General features: G+C 46.2%; 5 protein-coding genes across 5 annotated transcripts; 4 read left to right on the forward strand and 1 right to left on the reverse strand.

Annotated features, from left to right (window-relative positions):
• Nucleotides 1-49: 49 nt before the first annotated feature.
• DFJ58DRAFT_846452 (uncharacterized protein) lies at nt 50-1175 on the forward strand (the record flags this gene model as incomplete). The annotated part of the gene is made up of 5 exons (XM_041393311.1): nt 50-131; nt 198-364; nt 411-453; nt 513-899; nt 1051-1175. 5 exons carry the CDS (start codon nt 50-52, stop codon nt 1173-1175), a joined length of 804 nt encoding a protein of 267 aa, XP_041237621.1.
• A 2570-nt stretch (nt 1176-3745) lies between these two features.
• DFJ58DRAFT_846454 (uncharacterized protein) lies at nt 3746-4334 on the reverse strand (the record flags this gene model as incomplete). Its single annotated transcript, XM_041393312.1, has 4 exons — nt 3746-4033; nt 4099-4122; nt 4155-4239; nt 4297-4334. The coding sequence occupies 4 exons, from the start codon at nt 4332-4334 to the stop codon at nt 3746-3748; spliced, it is 435 nt and encodes a 144-aa protein (XP_041237622.1).
• Nucleotides 4335-7935: 3601 nt separating this feature from the next.
• Nucleotides 7936-9013, forward strand: DFJ58DRAFT_815717 (WLM domain-containing protein; the record flags this gene model as incomplete). The annotated part of the gene is given in 4 exon segments (XM_041391717.1): nt 7936-8235; nt 8295-8346; nt 8387-8457; nt 8477-9013. Coding segments are annotated over 4 exon segments (657 nt in total), but the record flags the coding sequence as incomplete, so codon positions are not given.
• Nucleotides 9014-9928: 915 nt separating this feature from the next.
• Nucleotides 9929-11393, forward strand: DFJ58DRAFT_862927 (kinase-like domain-containing protein; the record flags this gene model as incomplete). The annotated part of the gene is made up of 6 exons (XM_041394085.1): nt 9929-10336; nt 10396-10483; nt 10668-10843; nt 10895-11020; nt 11075-11183; nt 11236-11393. 6 exons carry the CDS (start codon nt 9929-9931, stop codon nt 11391-11393), a joined length of 1065 nt encoding a protein of 354 aa, XP_041237624.1.
• Nucleotides 11394-13469: 2076 nt separating this feature from the next.
• On the forward strand, nt 13470-13979 carry DFJ58DRAFT_734338 (uncharacterized protein; the record flags this gene model as incomplete). The annotated part of the gene is made up of 2 exons (XM_041386468.1): nt 13470-13550; nt 13599-13979. The coding sequence occupies 2 exons, from the start codon at nt 13470-13472 to the stop codon at nt 13977-13979; spliced, it is 462 nt and encodes a 153-aa protein (XP_041237625.1).
• Between the last annotated feature and the right edge of the window lie 4129 nt (nt 13980-18108).

An 18108-nucleotide genomic window follows, 5' to 3' on the forward strand; every position in this document is an offset into this window, starting at 1 on the left:
GACACTACAGGAGTGGTCTTCGTGCGTCGACCAGCTGATCGACAGCGAGATGACATGGGACGACTTCAGTAATTTGGTGGCTGGTGAGTTGGATTTGGAGTTGGATCAGCGGGTCAACAGCATGGGTCCAGGTATGTGTATTCATGACATTACCACTTCTGTGGGACTGCATATTATACCCATACCCTGATTCACAGATGGTGTGGAGCCTGACCACCCGTTTTCCAAGTTGGATGCAACGATTGCCGTCCGAGCTTACTTGCGCAACTCGACAAGCAACCCTGAGAGCGCTGCCGAAATATTTTTTCAGAGCATCCATCGATTTTCTGATCCAGATGCAAAGGATCTCAGGCTGTGGGATTGGGTTCTGGAACATGCCCAAACCTAAAACAGTGACTACAGTGCTGCAGGCAGCACACAATCGCTGTAAGAAACCATTGAATAGGAAACAAGGTACGGTTTTGTGTGCTGTATATACCCACACCTCACATTGTGTACATTATTTATCTTAGGTGATGAGGGTGCTAGGCTGACCATCATGGATCATACAGATGATGCAAACCCATGCTCACTCAGCCCTTCATCCAACACACAACCAACACCTCCTACTAAAGCTATGCAATCCAACATGGAAGTAGATGATGCAGAGGCAGCATCAAGGGGAAATAGCCCTGATGATATTGTTATGGACAGTGAACAGTCTGCAGAACAACGATCTCTGATTCCTGTGTCAAAGACAATGATTCCTAGCCCACATGGCCTGGTTCATTCGGACGCTGGCGAGAACCAGGGGGATCAGCTAACAACACCACAGAACACCCCTCCTGAACATACTTCTGATGACATCTTTGAATATCAGGATTGTTCGCAATTCGCTGCAAAACACCAGGAGATGGCAGGTCAACAGGGAACAACAGCCTCATCCAGAATCACTATTCTCCTTGTTGGACGTACAACAGGCCATCCATGCTTTCAGTCAGGATGGCATCTCGTTCAATGAGTTCCGCAACATATTGTTGACTGACATCCCCCCCATCCATGTAAACTCAGTACAAGAAACCCTGCGGACACTTCATCCTGGTCGTGCAGACATGAAGACGCTCCATGCCTTACTCAAGGCGTTGCATGGAGAAGAGGCATTGACAACAAGGGTTGACGTTGCCTCCATGGATTGATTATCATATGTTCATGATTTACCTGTTGGATAGGATACTGGTTTTTGTGTGTTTGTAACCTCTGTATCATCTTGAAATGACCTATAGTTCTTGTGGTAGTGTGATTAAAAACGGAGCTGATGGTTTATGTTTGATGTTGTACATGTATCTGACAATTCTTTTGGGTGCTACCTTTCTAACATATATAAGCACGGCATTTCCGGAGGCCTTCCACTTCTTAACCGCGGGCTCAATCGCACTTGTGTCATGCTATGCACGTGCTTTCATTGCGCACACACCGTGCGCACTGCAGGAGATCTGGAAACCCATAATTTATGAGATGTTTGTCCATAAAATTGGCGAAGATACTTCAGGCGGTCGACAGAGCCTGCTTATCTCGCTGACTCATACCAGTATGCTGATCTCGATTTTCCGCAAAGGGTGGTGAAAACGAAAGTTGTGGAGCAGATCAAGGGCTGTCGATCCGTTCCACATATCAGGCTTCCTCCCGCATCAATGCGATGAGGTCCTCAATATGGGTACAAAGTCAAGGTGATAAATCAGAGTAAGATGGAAGTAAATATTCGCAAAGCTTGCAGGCGTTGGCGTTGCTGAGGAAGGGCAGGTCCACAGACGCAGCAAGTCAAGAACATCATAAGTGAACGAAAATCATTGAAAAGTTTGAAACCATACAACCAGTTTGCTGGAGCACATATTATGTGTTGTATATAACTTTCCGACCGTGCAATTCTAAACTTCTGATTGAACATTGAACAGGATAACATGGCAAACATGCTGATGTTTTGAGTCAACACTTATCGCCAGTCCAGCTGGGCCAGCCGTAACTATATAGAAGATCGACGGGGCATGCATGAGATCCCGAATCGTGATGCTGACTAATGGGCACAAATGTCCTGCGTCAGTTTGACATGAAATATCATGTCATTTCAGCTTTCAATGATCGCGATAACACGTACCTGTGTTTTCCAAACCTATTATGGAATTATCACTCCTGAGGACCATGTCTGTTGAAAAAAAGATATATTGACGATGTGGGACTTGGATGTGGTGTGAATATAAGTGTATCGCAGCTGAATCATCTTGTATGGTAACCCAAACTTCATCAGGTCCATACTAGCTGGATATTCCAATTCAAAGTATGTTGTCTCAGAATTCGGCCTGATACATCATACGAAGGGCTGAAATTGTTGGTAAATTGACCAAGTGTGTTCAGTGCAACGTTTCGGCATTAGTCTAAGGCCTCGGCCTGATGTCTCGCAATCATTCAGCCGCTGGCCGACATATAAGATGGCACAACTCAGCATTTGGAGAGTAGAAGGTCCAGCTGAGATTCATGAGACTGTTGAACATAGACAGCTGTACAATATATTGAAGGCGCTACAACTGCTTATTCCCTAGATGACTTTCGATGCACTGCACCTCTTCCCTTAGTCGTTTGCACATGAGTTCGGCGTTCTTGCTAGCTTTCCTCATGAATTCCAGACACTCTTTCACCTCCTCCACGACAGTCTGGTTCAATTGTTGTCCCCCTGCCACATCAATCTTCCTCTTCTTTCTTGCACCCACATCCCAGTCGTTCGGCCGTTTTCCCAGCAGTATGGCGTCACTGGAAGAATCGCATGAACTTCTATGCGAATGCGGACTCGGACGACCTTCATCTCGGACGACTGTGACATGCGTCGCTTTGAGTATATCAAGAACGGATAATAGCAAGTAAAGAAACATACAATTGCTGCATTGCTCCTGGCAGGCGACACAAGCCTCATCCGGCCGGCTCACGCAGTCTTGCTTCATGGTAATGCAACGAGAACACCCTAGGTGCTGTTGTGCAACGAGCCCCGTCTGTATATGGGGCAGTGTCTGATTTTCTGAGCCATTGCATGAGGTTAGCCAATGGTGCAACAGACTCAAATGACACAGTTACCTGTTAGGAGGGAACAATATTGCTGGCATCGTTGACATGCATGTCCAGCCAAATATTCGTGGCATGCCGTGTCATCGGCCAAACAGGAGTCGCAGCCAGGGTCTCTCACCGTGCAGGCTTGGGATGGCTGCATCTTCGAATGTTGAGCTAAGTGAACGACGGATCGTCGTGGCAGAGTTAAATGAATGATTGTGATTCATCGGCGTGAGTAAGTAATTTATAGTGGAGTTGAAATGTGGATGTGGACGTAGTGGTAATTCTAGATGAAGTGGACCGTCTGGCTGTCGGCCGAGATGAATTCTGCCGCCACTTTACCCAGGGGTCATAATGTCATGCTGAATGTGAGTTTTCTGGTAATTTCTGATGAAGCGGACCGCCGATCGCTTGGCCGAGAGATATTCAGGCACAACATGCATCAGGAGTCAATAAAATATCATTTGCCCTTTGTTATTTCAGCGTTGTAAGATATTCCCATTGAAAAATGTCTGACCATACACTCATGGTGTCGCGTTGCATGCAAAGGTCTATGTAATCGACCGCGCCGTGTGACCGAAATAACATTTGGCCTCAGTGCACAAGGGAGTCCATGAGGTAGAAGGTAACATTGAGTATTATATCTAGCTATGCGCATGAGCTGATGTATCTACTAGCCCGCAAGGCATCCGTCGAGACTGTTCAAAACTTGCTCCAATACTCTGCAGACTTTCTCGAACTCGCGGTGCATCTCCTCCATTTGGGCCAGACGCTGCTTGACACCCAGCAACTTTGCCTCAAGTCTTACCCGTTTCTTCTCGTCCAGCGGCTTATCGACCCAGTCAGATGGCTTTTCATCCAAAGCGGTAACTTCGTCAGAGGAGTCAAAAGATTGAGACTCTGATTCAGATTCGCCGGCAGAGTCTGATTCAGATTCGTCGGAAGAGAGTGGAACTTGAGCCTGTTTTTTAACTGAGCCATGTATTTGTGAGCGTAGAATACGGACTCGAGGAAATAAGGACTTACCATGGCTACACCTCTGCTGGCAGGCTATACACGCTTCGCCCATTCTAGAACGACACCTTATCTTCATTCCTGTGCAGTATACACAGCCTGGAATTGTCGGTCCAACCGCCCTCATGATACCCAGAAACCGTGGCATAGGGGCTACAATTTGTCATTAGCGTTAAGGGATGTGACGTCAGATGTGCAGAAATCACTTACCTGGCAACAACGAACACTGTTCGCAGCATGTCTGACATGATGATACAGAACAATATGCATAGCATGGCTGGTTCTTAGCCACGCATGAATCACACCCAGGTTCTCTCAACTTTAATGGTGAGTATGGCATGGATGAGCGTTAGGAAGGGATGCGTTGAAATGTTGCGCGACAGAGATGGAAAATGAAAGGATCGACCTTGGACGTTTTAATAGTGCAAGACCACACTAAATGTCCACTCAGCGGTTGTTCCATAATAGGTGGATTGCGATCGGTCAGCCACAGATGCCCGGGAGGTACAATGTCGCAAGATTTTAGATTATGTAAGATGCTGATATTCACAATTGTATGTTTAAGTGATTCAGCTGGTGGGCAGAAAATCAATCGGATACGTCTGGGAGGGAACATATAATGGAGTGTCAGCATCTATTTCTATTTCTCTCAATGCTGGGTGCACATTGCCGCTCCTGTAATACGAAGTATTAAGATTCAGCATTATTTGGTATTTTGGGAGCTTGATGCAGACTTGAATGCATCTCAGGATATACCTTATGTTTCTGAGACGATCTGCACGAGGCGTGAAGGTGAATTCTATTTCATGGACGGTCTATCACATAAAAAGGAGGTTTCGGCGCAATGACTGGGCCTAGTTAAGACGGAGGTCTGAGGATCTTATAGATACACTGCAAAAATGTTGTGAGCAGGTTTCGAACCGACTGCAAGAGAAACAGATTTTGATTCTGTTGTGGAAACCACTTGGTTAAGACCGGTTAAGATGAGCCACCGAGTGATCCATCCACGAGTGAATGTCAAAGTGTGTTTCGATGGAAAAAAACCTTGTCCTCGGCAGGTTTCGAGCTTGCGCAAGTCCAACACAAACATATTTCGATTCTGTTGTAGTAGCCACTTTAGCCAGGTGAGGTTGAAATGAAGCTCCGAGAAAATGTCCATCAGTGTTCGGATAGAAAAAACCTCGTCGGCAGGTTTTGAACCTGCACTGGTACGGTCCAAGAGACAGATTTCGATTCTGTGATAGTAACCACTTTAGCCAAGGCGAACTTGAGATTAACCTCTGAGGAACTGTCCATCAGCGAATCTTCAAGTCGTGTTCGGATGGAAAAAAACCTCGCCGGCAGGTTTTGAACCTGCAACGGTAGTGTCAGTCCAAGAGACAGGTTTCGATTCCGTTGCAGTAATCACTTTGTCCGGAGCGAGGTTGAGATGAGCCTCTGCCAGTGAGGAACCGTCCGTCAGTGAATCTTCAAGTCGTGTTCGGATGGGGAAAAAATCATTGGCAGGTTTTGAACCTGCACTGGTACAGTTCAAGAGACAAATTTTGATTATGCCGCAGTAACCACTTCAGTCAGGGCGAAGTTGCTCCGAGGTGTTCCGATAGAGAAAAAAACCTGTTGTTCGGCAGGTTTCGAACCTGCGAAGTACAAGAGAATTGGATTCTGTTGCGTTAACCACTTGGGCCAGGACGCTTGCTGGCCAAGTTTAGACGAACCTCCGAAGAACAGTCCATGTCGACAGGTTTCGAATCCGCACCACAAGGGAGCAAATTTATAATCTGTTCTGGTGCCAAACGGTTGGCTATGACTACTCAAGACAGGCCTTGAAAAATCCATCCATGAGTGAATATTCAAGGCGTGGTAAAAGGAGAAGATTGTTTGTCCTGTCACGTTTGGTTTAGCTGCTGAGACTGGTCAAGATTACTCATTCGGTTACCAGTCGAAAAGCATCATGCATTGACGGTAGAATCACATGGGACTAGCAATCATTTACCAAAAATGAAATAAAGACTAGTTTGCGTTTAATTCGATGGTCATATTGAGAAAACATGCCAGGAATAAGCAAGTGGGGGGCTGGCGCCGGCGCCGTCATGATATGACACAGTAACTGCAGCACAAAAGGCCGGACAGCCGCGCTATACTATGGAACCTACAGGTTGTCGGTCGCATTGATCTCTTTATAGGTGTACGGAGTCCTCAACTTGTCACTGCCATTTTTGGCCCATGCCATGGGTGGTAACAGAGCGCGGCCGTCCGGCTTTCCATACCAAAGTCACCTTATCTCACCTGTAGTTCCCACGTACATGATTTAATTTACAATTTAGTGGAATGTGCGCCATCAAAATTTTAAGGGCCAGAGTTCAATTTTCAAGGACCAGGGTTCAAATCGGAAGTGTTAGTCCCTCCGGCGCTCGACATGCAACAACACTCGTCTCAGGCCCCCTTCCATTTTCCTGACTCATTTTCAACCCTTTGGCACAAGTCCTGGTTTTGCACAGAACTCCTGTGCCAGATTCGAACCGTCTGCTTTCGGTGCTGCGCCTTTGATCATCGATTGGGAAGGCCCTTCAATATACACTCATCCTTCCAACCTTCACCATCTTAAAAATCAACTCGGCCGCTCACAGCACTATGCTGGCCAGGACCGCCCGGGACAAATTGTATGGTAGTCTTGAGGATGGGAATTTTGTCCCAGATAGCATGGTTCCTGGATTAAGCCCCGCTGCCCCTCCTCGGAGCAGACAAAACGGCGCCATGCTCTCTGACATAGATGATTCTATGCAGTTTGGTGGTCAACGCGATCCTCCTCAAATGTACCAAGGATTACACCAGGCGAGCATGAGCCGCAAGGGAGGCATACCTCTTCAATCATCCAAATTTAGTGGTGACCCTTCACCGAATCCCATGTGGCCTTCAGCTCAACCCTTGCCACCTGGTTTGGCTAACTTAGGTGGGCGACCGCATGGGCCTGCTCAATTCGTGAATTTGGCAACGGCTATCCCCGTTGGGCTACGCGGTACGGTGCATGGCAATGTCGCCCTCCAACAGCGTTCAACGACTTCCCTCCAACAGTGCTTAACAACTTCCCTCCGCGAGGTGTTGTCCTCACCGTCCCCGTGGAGGTGAGTATACCGTACTCAACTGAAACTAGCTATTAGGTTATGGTATGTTTCTGTTGATGCAATGGAGTTGTTCTGTATATTATTGCTTGGCGGAAGGTAAGTCACGGGCATATGCATACATTCTCGTACCTTTACGCGTACCCATTTTGCATTTGCAGTCATTCTCATCTGGCGTCTTTATGCCATATACCACCGATCTAAGCCCCTACTTTATGTTCTGCTGGGGTTGTTCCTACCTATCATCGCGATCTATATAGCGATGGATATATTTTTATGGAGTCGACCCTCAGCAATCTCAGGTGAATTTCTACTTTGATCGAATTCTGTGCAAGCTGATGCGTTGGCCTATAGTGCAAGATATAGCAATAACTCCCGACATCAAGTACTGCACGGCTGTCTTCCACATCGGTCCTATGCCTGCGATATATGCTTCTATCCCCGTCATATGCCATGATGTTTTCCTGGTTATTATCGCCTTTATAGCACCTGAGAGAACGGAAGGAACTTACAATGAAACCTAACTCCTATGTAGTCATGTTCGTCCGATATCATGTCATATACTTTGTCCTGTAAGCTCCCCTTCGTTTTTTGTGTTCTCTGAAAGCATTCATTGAAACATGCTAGGAATTTAGCAAGTCAAATGATCATGGCGATGTTGTGGGCTGACCTTTCGGTATGATCTCCTGTGATTCTAGAAAGATCTGCTCCAATCTAGGCATGCACAGACGGTGGCGCTGTTTTCCTTCCGAATGACACCCCCGTCTCAGCTCTCCACTCCGGTCTCGAGCTCATCACTTCTGTTCCGCCGTCATTGCAGAAACTCATTTATAGAGGAAAGAAAATCCAGCATCGACAGGATGACTCCGATCCAGAACCCACCATCGCCCAAGCAGGTCTTCGCGATGGCCTCAAAGTGCAAATGCTTGGCTCGACGGTAGAAGAACTCGGACAACTGAATGCAGCTGACTCAGCACATCAGAGGCAAGAGCAAATTCTTAGGAAGAGGGTGCTCAAGCCACAGGTAAATGTATGTTCCGACATCCGTTCTTATCATCAAGACTGTCAATCATGATGAGGGGCAAGTAGCTTCGTTCGACAGGGTTATCGTCTACTTCGTCACACCAGTACGGCTTTCACCGTATAGAACCCGCTCACCCATCTGTAGTGACCTGAAACAGCGACCGAGTGTCTCACGACGCTTTCCAAGGACCCTGCAGTCCTACATGTAATGCAGAAGCATCATTTTTCTGTGGGGCTTGCTTACCGAGCTTGCACCACATGAGCATCCTGAACTTCCAGGTCTCAACGTTGGGAGTGGAGCTACCATCAAGCTGCGAATTCGGCTTGACACATATGATGGTTTTCGTCCGTACTTGGAGGTTAGACGCGTATTGTGCCATGAACTGGCACACAATGTATGGGGCGAACACAACAATGATGTTAGCCACAACCTTCGTCTTCCAATATCCCGTTTACATGACAGTTGTATATTCCTGGTTTAAAGAGTTGAATTCTCAGCTCAATCGTGAGGTTGCAGGGTTTGAGGCCGCAGCAGGAGCAGGAACACATCAACTTTCTGGTTTACGAGACACCTATCAGCTGTCATCGGACGAAGAAGTAGAGGCACTTATTCACGTTCTAGGGGGCACAGGACTTCGAGGCAACGATAACACGGAAGACCGTCGGAACATGGCACTGGAAGCTGCCACAGCGCAACTTAGGAACGAAGAGGAGCTAGAACGGAGCTGCGGGGCTTCTGGGTCGCAGAAAAACAATCTAGATAACAGCTGTGTCGATGGTGACCGCTGGCTACATTTATCTTACGGATGATCGGGCTAGGGATGGTTGTTTGAATCTGAGGATGCTTTACTTCTGGGCTAGTAAGCTTGCAAATACTCTCGAAACTTCTTATCAGAGGATGATGGTCTTACAATATTGGCGCGCAATGAATTACAAAGCGGTCAGGTATTCTCCTTTGCAAACATTTGCTCGCGTAACCTATGGAGTTGGCCCGACGCGGTTTTGCATGTATGGACAATTGTTATGTGGTCCTTCAGAAGCTTGTTGGAGCGTCTGGCGACGCAACGATTTCATTACTAGTATATCGCAAGATCCTGCAACTGCACGCGCCGCCAAAATGCTCTCAACTTCTGGTGTGTTTGGATCCCTACTACAGTAAATTCTGATTGACTGCAACAGTCTGCCGCCCAAAGGAGTGAAGGGTAGCTATGCTGACCAAATTTCCAGAATTCATCTGACGAAGGCATTTGCCGAACGACTTGGATCACTATTAGCCGTATTACTACCTGTCGTCGTTTGTTGAACCTATCCCGCGACGCCTACAACGTACAGTTGGCCTCGTCTACACAGTCTGAATTATCATACATGAGCGTTGCAACCCTGCTATTGCCTTTAAACCCTGTCATTTCACTTTGATTGTTCCACAGTATACGAGTCCACAATCTCCCCCATCGTGCTAGTCACCGTCGTGATTGACGGTGGCATTATTCAGCCACCATTATCACACTGTGGGCGCTCTAAGACAATTCACAGATCGGTGTGTCCACGTCTCTTAAGTATGTCCATCGAATTGCTCCTTCACACTATCGTCCCCTTCACATCATTCTGATCATTACCCTGTCGCCAGGCAAGGTAACTCAAAAGTTGATCACTCCTTCTTTGGAACCCCATTCCAGCTTCATCCAACGCGCCCCATCATAATGCCTACGAATCTTTACCCAGATATTCCCCTTCTTCAAGATCCTGACTCAGAGTCGGCGGACGCTACGGCCTCCGCTCACACCTTCACCTTCGCATATCCTGTTCCAGAAGAGGTGTCTCGAATTCTTCCGGCGTCAGGCACCTATGGCCCCTTTCGTGTTTGGCGTGTTTTGGGCGAGGGCGGGTACGCTACGGCAATGGGAGCCCAAGACATAGCGACAGATCGCTTGTTGTGTCTCAAGGTCTTCCGGAAGGACCGTCTTAAGTACATGTCTACAAAAAAAGTTCTTTTGAATGAACTCGAAGTGTACAAGCGCATTTCATTAGCGATGCCGTGTCCCGCAATTAGATTTGTTATGGGGCTTGAAATGTCGTTTCAGACAAAGGATCGAATATGTTTGGTCATGGTGTGTTCTTCTCCCCCTGCGAGCCGTTTGAGTTGTTTGACTCCATTGGACGTTTCTAGGACCCTCGCGGCCGGCGACCTCTACAATGTTATGAGAGATCGCTCTTCATATTGTGTCCAGCATCGTCGCAGGTGGACTACCCAAATAGTAAGTAGTTGACTTTCCTGATTTTCGATGTCTCATACCTCCGACTTTGAAGGCCGCTCGGGATGAATGCTCTACATGAGATAGGGATCATTCATCGGGATATCAAGCCGAAAACATCCTGATCGATGTTCGAGAGAACGCTAGGGTCACTGATTTTGGCCTGTGTTATGTACACACAGACAAGGGGCCCCTGGAGCAAACGGTGGGGGTATACAAGAGGTACAGTGGGAACGACCCCACTGCATGGCACCGGAGGTCTTGCGCAACAGAACAGACCCCAGTTCTATGGGGTACGGAATACCCGTAGACTGGTGGGGGCTAGGCTGTATCGTCTACCAGCTTGTTTCAAAGACACATGAGGTATGTTTCACATCTTCCTTTTCTGCTATCTTACTGATACCATCTTGTCAGGCGTTATTTTCAACGGAGGATGATATATCATTCTATGTTTCTTGGTTCTCCAACACTGACAGAGCATCCAAGCGGTTCCCTGCCTTCGAAGGACTCCATGAAGTTATCGCCGATTTACTTTCAGGGGTAAGTTTTGTATGGTTCATTCTCTAACTCTATCATTTATCTTTACTGCTGTAGCTGCTACATTGTGACCCATACTCACGGTATGGATTCCATGAGCTCATAGAGCATAAAGCGTTTTTGCTCCAATGTGGCATGTCAGAATTCTCCGGCGCATACGCTCGTGGTAGGTTAGATCTGATTTTGTCTGAGAACATTGTGCTTAAAACAAATTGTAGCGCTTGAACGCGAAGAACTGCCAGATTCGCTGCCAGATTTACGATGTGGATTGGACATTTACGCAGCACCGGTTTGGTTTCGCTTACCTTACTGCGAGAAGCCGCGCGTTTCAAATGTGGATTGGGTCAAGCCGGCGCTTCTTTCTACGGACTTATGATGCCCTCCAGTTGGTGTTTGTTTCGTTGCGATAGTCTCCGTTTGAAACACTTCATTCCACTGTGTCTCCTTCCTTGTTACAAACAATCTTACAATGTACCTCAGTCTAGATACCTTGGCCCATTGATTCTTTTTGTTGGGTTCACATGCATCTTTCACATTTTAAATTCACTGTTTGTTCCATGTCTCCAGGCGGTGGTGGAATCAGGATGGATTTTTGAAAGTTTGACTTTATAGTGGTGGCTGAATAATAAAATTCGGTGGATTGAGTACCCTAATATGTATTGCAAATCTTAGAGTAAGATGCTCGAGTGCGATGTATGTTTGAACATGGCCAAAGTACTGATGAGTTCTCTGCACCAACTAACATTCTCTCCTCCTCTTGTTCCAGTTACAATTATGATCACAACGCGAGGCGCCTTCCACAGAATCAACCCGACATGAACACTCCACTTGCCAGCGAGCTCGTGGTCCTCTTGGTCAGACTTATTCCTAAACGATTTATTTATCATAGACGCTGCGTGCTCAAAACCGAAGAAAATGGGTATGCCACATAGGAGACTCGTGGTACAAACATGAAATTGAAATTTGAGGGGCTCATCTTGACAGTAATCCTCACCGGAATCAGACGCCCTGAAATACATTCTCCTCATTGATCCGGTCCTCAACGAGCCAAAACAAAACATCGATGAGGTCTGGGTACGAAATCTACCACTTTCGTTGAGCGTCGCTGTATTATTAATGTATTCCAGCTCACCTTGTTCCAAGTTACACGGACAATTCACTCGCAGTGTGATTTAGGCTGTACCTAAGGAGGCATGCAGACTAGAGTGCACAGGATTTTGTCTCGGGAGATGAGGATGAGTACCTCTGCTACATCGCTACATGGCTTCGCTTCTCTTTTCTTCGCCCAACCTTAACGAGGATCGTGGGGGTGTACCTTTGTTTCTCTGCTGGGAATGCATAAAGGTGAGGGTTACATGGAATATACAGGTGGTCAAATTCTAATCCGAGCGCAGTTCAGTTTGATGCGGTCGATATTATCCAATTCATGTGTAGACTCGTCGCAGGTCTCTGCGTGGTAAGTGGATGTGTAAATGTTACCAGGCTGAGGTATGTAGCCAGCTGTTCCAAAGTTCCTGATGGTTTGTGTTCGTTGGCGCCACGAATACTAGCATGCCTCTCGACATTTTTGAAGATGTTCAAACCAACTGGTCAGTAATGCTAATCTGCAAACTGTAACCCGGCTGGCCTCAACATGAGTTTCATAGCCTACGACCTCAAGACCTCGACGCACAATTCGAGCCCTGTTCTCTCATCCACATACACTCTATCTTATCGTTGCTGATATTGGCACCGGTGAAGACATTCATCAATGGTGGTGTTTATTAAGTGATGTCGGCTGGTATTATGACAAATTGGCATTTGCCCTACGGACTACGGTGAACCCTAGTAATTCTTAGACATCAGCAGCAGCGCACCTAACTAATATATCTCCAATTAAAATGACTACGTGATTTCAAACATCAGCAACTGAACACAGGCACAGCATACCTAACAATACCACGCACGATCAACTGTTCGAAGAATACAGGAGCAATGAATCACCCTCGGAGAGCATGGACAACGTCCCTCTATGTTCGCTGCTCACCTGTAGCATCATAACCCCCCTTGCAAATCAAGCCTTTCCTTCATTTCTCCACATCTGTATGTTCTCTCTCATGCCCTTGTTTTATTAAGATTTGAAGAAGAGACATAAATCATGGGATGTCAATTACTGATTGTCTCATCAGTTCCACAATCCTTGTACAGCCGACCATCTAATTGGTCCTATGAAACTGTGGTATCAATTTCATTTCGAAGTGTGGTTTTTCAATCGAAAATCAGTTTGTATATGGTCTGAACTAGTCTCTAATAAAAATACAATGGTGGTATATGTGGACGAGTTATTGTGTGTGGTCATCTATGTGCGTGCGAGTATTTGTGCTGTGGAACGTTGTGACACAGATAAAAGTCCTATAGAAATTACTCTCGTCTCTCGTTCCTTAACCTACATTATCTACTCCTGTCATTCCCTATGTACAAGATTGGCAAAAAACATCCTGTGAGCAGCCCTGCTTCTCCGATGACTCCCAATCACAGCAAAAAAGAAGAATCGGTACGTTTTTACAATGATTCATTGTACAAAATGTGACATAAATTTCAGGATGTTTCACCCTCGCACTCCAATAGCCCTAAATCAGACGACATCGAGTACCAATATCGTATGCGGGACACGGTCGAAGCCTTGAGGCAGCAAAACAGTGACTTGAGGGAGCAAAACAAACACCTCAGGTGGAAAAACAGAAGCTTGGAAGCGCTCGTCAACCGGCTCAAGCGTGAACTTGCTGAATGCGAGCTGGATCTTGAAGGTCACAGAGACCGTATTCAAGACCTGGAGAAAGAGGTACAACGCCATAAGGATCTTGATCCATTTGCGGCTCAAGTTGCCGAGCTTCAAGACGATATACGAAAGCATGAGGAGGGTGCGCGGTTAAAGCGAGAGGCAATCGGGGAAATTATGAAGATGGTCAGACATTTTCAGTAGGTGTAAATTAGCACATGGATTACATAGGACAAAGCAGGGTCATCAAATGTGATCATTAGGTGACTAGTCTCCAACTTGCAAATAATAAGTCAAAGTATAGGCATTGACACATGTCCGCGTCATATTTTCGCCATACTGAACTAGCACTGAAATATCTGAGGCACCCACTACAATGCCATATCTAAACTTCGACACCAAGCTCGAGATATATCAGCCATATTCTCTCTCCATTTTATTTAAGCCCTTTAGCATCCACATAATGTTCCTGGACCACAGGACTCCTGGTCAGTGGTATGTAGGCTACATAGCCTTGCATAGGTATGTATTAACCCACACATGTATAACTAAGCAAATATCGCAACATTAGGGGACCTCAAGTTCACATTTTGAAAGATGAGATTGCTCAGCGCGGGTCGCAATATCCCTGCATATTGTATGGTGGCCACGCATATAGAAAAAATGAACGAACGAACTAACGAACTAGTGAGATAATTAATATTTTGGAAAGTTTGTTTCTGTGACGTGGAAATCGGCATGCGTTCTCGCTAGAAAGTTCAAACTGTTACAAAAACGATTGATCAAATATGAGCCTGGTTTCGATTGGCAATTCTCACCTGATCGAATAACCGCCTGGTTGTCGACGAAGATGGATATGGGGAAGGAAATGTCTTCTTTAGTGGCGATAAGTTCCGCTACCAGCTTCAGTCCCACTGCTTCCGCCTCGAATACAGTATGTTCGTCCTTGGTTCCTAGACGAAACAAAGCTTGTGGACGCTAGAGTAGAGTCTCAGCGAGTGATTGGACAACGCTAATATTAGTGAGTACCTAGAGTAGAGTCTAGGTACGAGTCAGTACATGTGACTACTATGAACTACAAGATGACATACCTCAGCGAGTGATTGGACAACGCTGAGGTAATGTCGCAAGAAGATGCGTCCAAAGAGTATCATAGTTACGTAACGATCAGTGGCTTGTGATGGTGCGTGAAGGGAGCTGTACAGTACATACGATAAGGTGACGAAGGTGACTAAATAGGCATTGATGCCAACAAAGCTTACGTGGGCGACGACCTGCTCTGAACATGAGTGGCTATGCCCACTGTTGCTCTGTGGCAGATGTTCTGCAGGAGTAGGGGGGTTGGGAGCAAGTTAGCATGTGCCTCTAGTACATCGGTGGCAGTGGTCCGTAGGGCTCCAGTGATTGCGAATGCGGCAATGCGTTGGACGGATGAGAGTCGCTTGGCTACTTTGACGGAGCCACGTACGATGTTTTACACAGGGTTAATGATTTGCATCTAGCTCTATATAATTCTCAGTACATACTGCAGCTCACAGATTTACTAGTAGCATCATAATCAATCACTGAAATCTAATGTAGGGCTGTAAATTTGGCTGGTGTGACCATCTGTTACTAACCGTGACATGGGTGACTCAAGAAATGGAGGTCCATCACAAACTGATGGTACATGTATAAAGTATTGTTCTATGCAGTAAACCTAGATGCTCTCATTACACCCGTTCCTCAACGCATGACCCCTGCTCGTCCATGTAGTGCCTGGCCAGACTCAGCATAAGATTTACAGGGGAGTGACGTTCTATTGATGGAAATCGCAGCAGCAAGGCTGTAGAGCTCTCTCCTACAGTTCCCGACTTCCCCTTGGCAGGAGAAGCCAAGTCAGCACCCATATATCTGAATGACTTCAGATCACACACAACACCCTTGCCAGGGAGGTATTCCAATATTTAGCGCCATATCGGTTGCCTGGAAAAATGGAACTACATGACTTCAGCGTTCATCGTGCATCGCCACCTCACTAAAAAAAATCGGACTTGTCTGAATATATGAATGTAAGAGTGCTGTGTTACCTGCCCAGGCCTGTCAGCCTGGGATTGCCTCTCCTTGACAAGAGAAGGTGATGTTGGGTGCAGATGAGTCTGGATGACTCCAGAATACTCCCCCTTTGACAGGGAGGTTGTCCACAATACTGCACCGCTGGATGCAGCGCAATATGGTGGGTTGGAGAGGTTGAACATTGAGCAAACAATTAAGTACACAAATCCTCAAGCCAAACACACCGGCACACAACCACACATGAAAATTGTGGCGATCACAGCACCAAACACAGCCAAATACGCCAATGTCACCTGTAGTTCCCACGTACCTGATTTAATTAGATATGACAGTGAACAGCCTAAATCGAAGTGTTTCTGGTTGTTACCAGCCAAATGAATGAATGCTGCATACCAAGAACTCCTTTGGCAGGTTCGAAGCGGCTGCTTCCCTTGCTGTGCCTTTGAACATAGATTGGAAGGGCCCTTCACTATACACTGGACTCCCGCCTCTCGACAATCTGCTTGATGGACCTTCTGGTGCATTGAATCATACAGTTTCGAGCGACCGTCTTGCGACATTACCTCAGCGTTGTCCAATCACTCGCTGAGGTATGTCATCTTGTAGTTCATAGTAGTCACATGTACTGACTCGTACCTAGACTCTACTCTAGGTACTCACTAATATTAGCGTTGTCCAATCACTCGCTGAGACTCTACTCTAGCGTCCACAAGCTTTGTTTCGTCTAGGAACCAAGGACGAACATACTGTATTCGAGGCGGAAGCAGTGGGACTGAAGCTGGTAGCGGAACTTATCGCCACTAAAGAAGACATTTCCTTCCCCATATCCATCTTCGTCGACAACCAGGCGGTTATTCGATCAGGTGAGAATTGCCAATCGAAACCAGGCTCATATTTGATCAATCGTTTTTGTAACAGTTTGAACTTTCTAGCGAGAACGCATGCCGATTTCCACGTCACAGAAACAAACTTTCCAAAATATTAATTATCTCACTAGTTCGTTAGTTCGTTCGTTCATTTTTTCTATATGCGTGGCCACCATACAATATGCAGGGATATTGCGACCCGCGCTGAGCAATCTCATCTTTCAAAATGTGAACTTGAGGTCCCCTAATGTTGCGATATTTGCTTAGTTATACATGTGTGGGTTAATACATACCTATGCAAGGCTATGTAGCCTACATACCACTGACCAGGAGTCCTGTGGTCCAGGAACATTATGTGGATGCTAAAGGGCTTAAATAAAATGGAGAGAGAATATGGCTGATATATCTCGAGCTTGGTGTCGAAGTTTAGATATGGCATTGTAGTGGGTGCCTCAGATATTTCAGTGCTAGTTCAGTATGGCGAAAATATGACGCGGACATGTGTCAATGCCTATACTTTGACTTATTATTTGCAAGTTGGAGACTAGTCACCTAATGATCACATTTGATGACCTGCTTTGTCCTATGTAATCCATGTGCTAATTTACACCTACTGAAAATGTCTGACCATCTTCATAATTTCCCCGATTGCCTCTCGCTTTAACCGCGCACCCTCCTCATGCTTTCGTATATCGTCTTGAAGCTCGGCAACTTGAGCCGCAAATGGATCAAGATCCTTATGGCGTTGTACCTCTTTCTCCAGGTCTTGAATACGGTCTCTGTGACCTTCAAGATCCAGCTCGCATTCAGCAAGTTCACGCTTGAGCCGGTTGACGAGCGCTTCCAAGCTTCTGTTTTTCCACCTGAGGTGTTTGTTTTGCTCCCTCAAGTCACTGTTTTGCTGCCTCAAGGCTTCGACCGTGTCCCGCATACGATATTGGTACTCGATGTCGTCTGATTTAGGGCTATTGGAGTGCGAGGGTGAAACATCCTGAAATTTATGTCACATTTTGTACAATGAATCATTGTAAAAACGTACCGATTCTTCTTTTTTGCTGTGATTGGGAGTCATCGGAGAAGCAGGGCTGCTCACAGGATGTTTTTTGCCAATCTTGTACATAGGGAATGACAGGAGTAGATAATGTAGGTTAAGGAACGAGAGACGAGAGTAATTTCTATAGGACTTTTATCTGTGTCACAACGTTCCACAGCACAAATACTCGCACGCACATAGATGACCACACACAATAACTCGTCCACATATACCACCATTGTATTTTTATTAGAGACTAGTTCAGACCATATACAAACTGATTTTCGATTGAAAAACCACACTTCGAAATGAAATTGATACCACAGTTTCATAGGACCAATTAGATGGTCGGCTGTACAAGGATTGTGGAACTGATGAG

The sequence above is a fragment of the Suillus subalutaceus genome (genome assembly GCF_016647625.1).
Source record: "Suillus subalutaceus strain FC151 chromosome Unknown DFJ58scaffold_173, whole genome shotgun sequence".
Lineage (NCBI taxonomy): Eukaryota > Fungi > Basidiomycota > Agaricomycetes > Boletales > Suillaceae > Suillus > Suillus subalutaceus.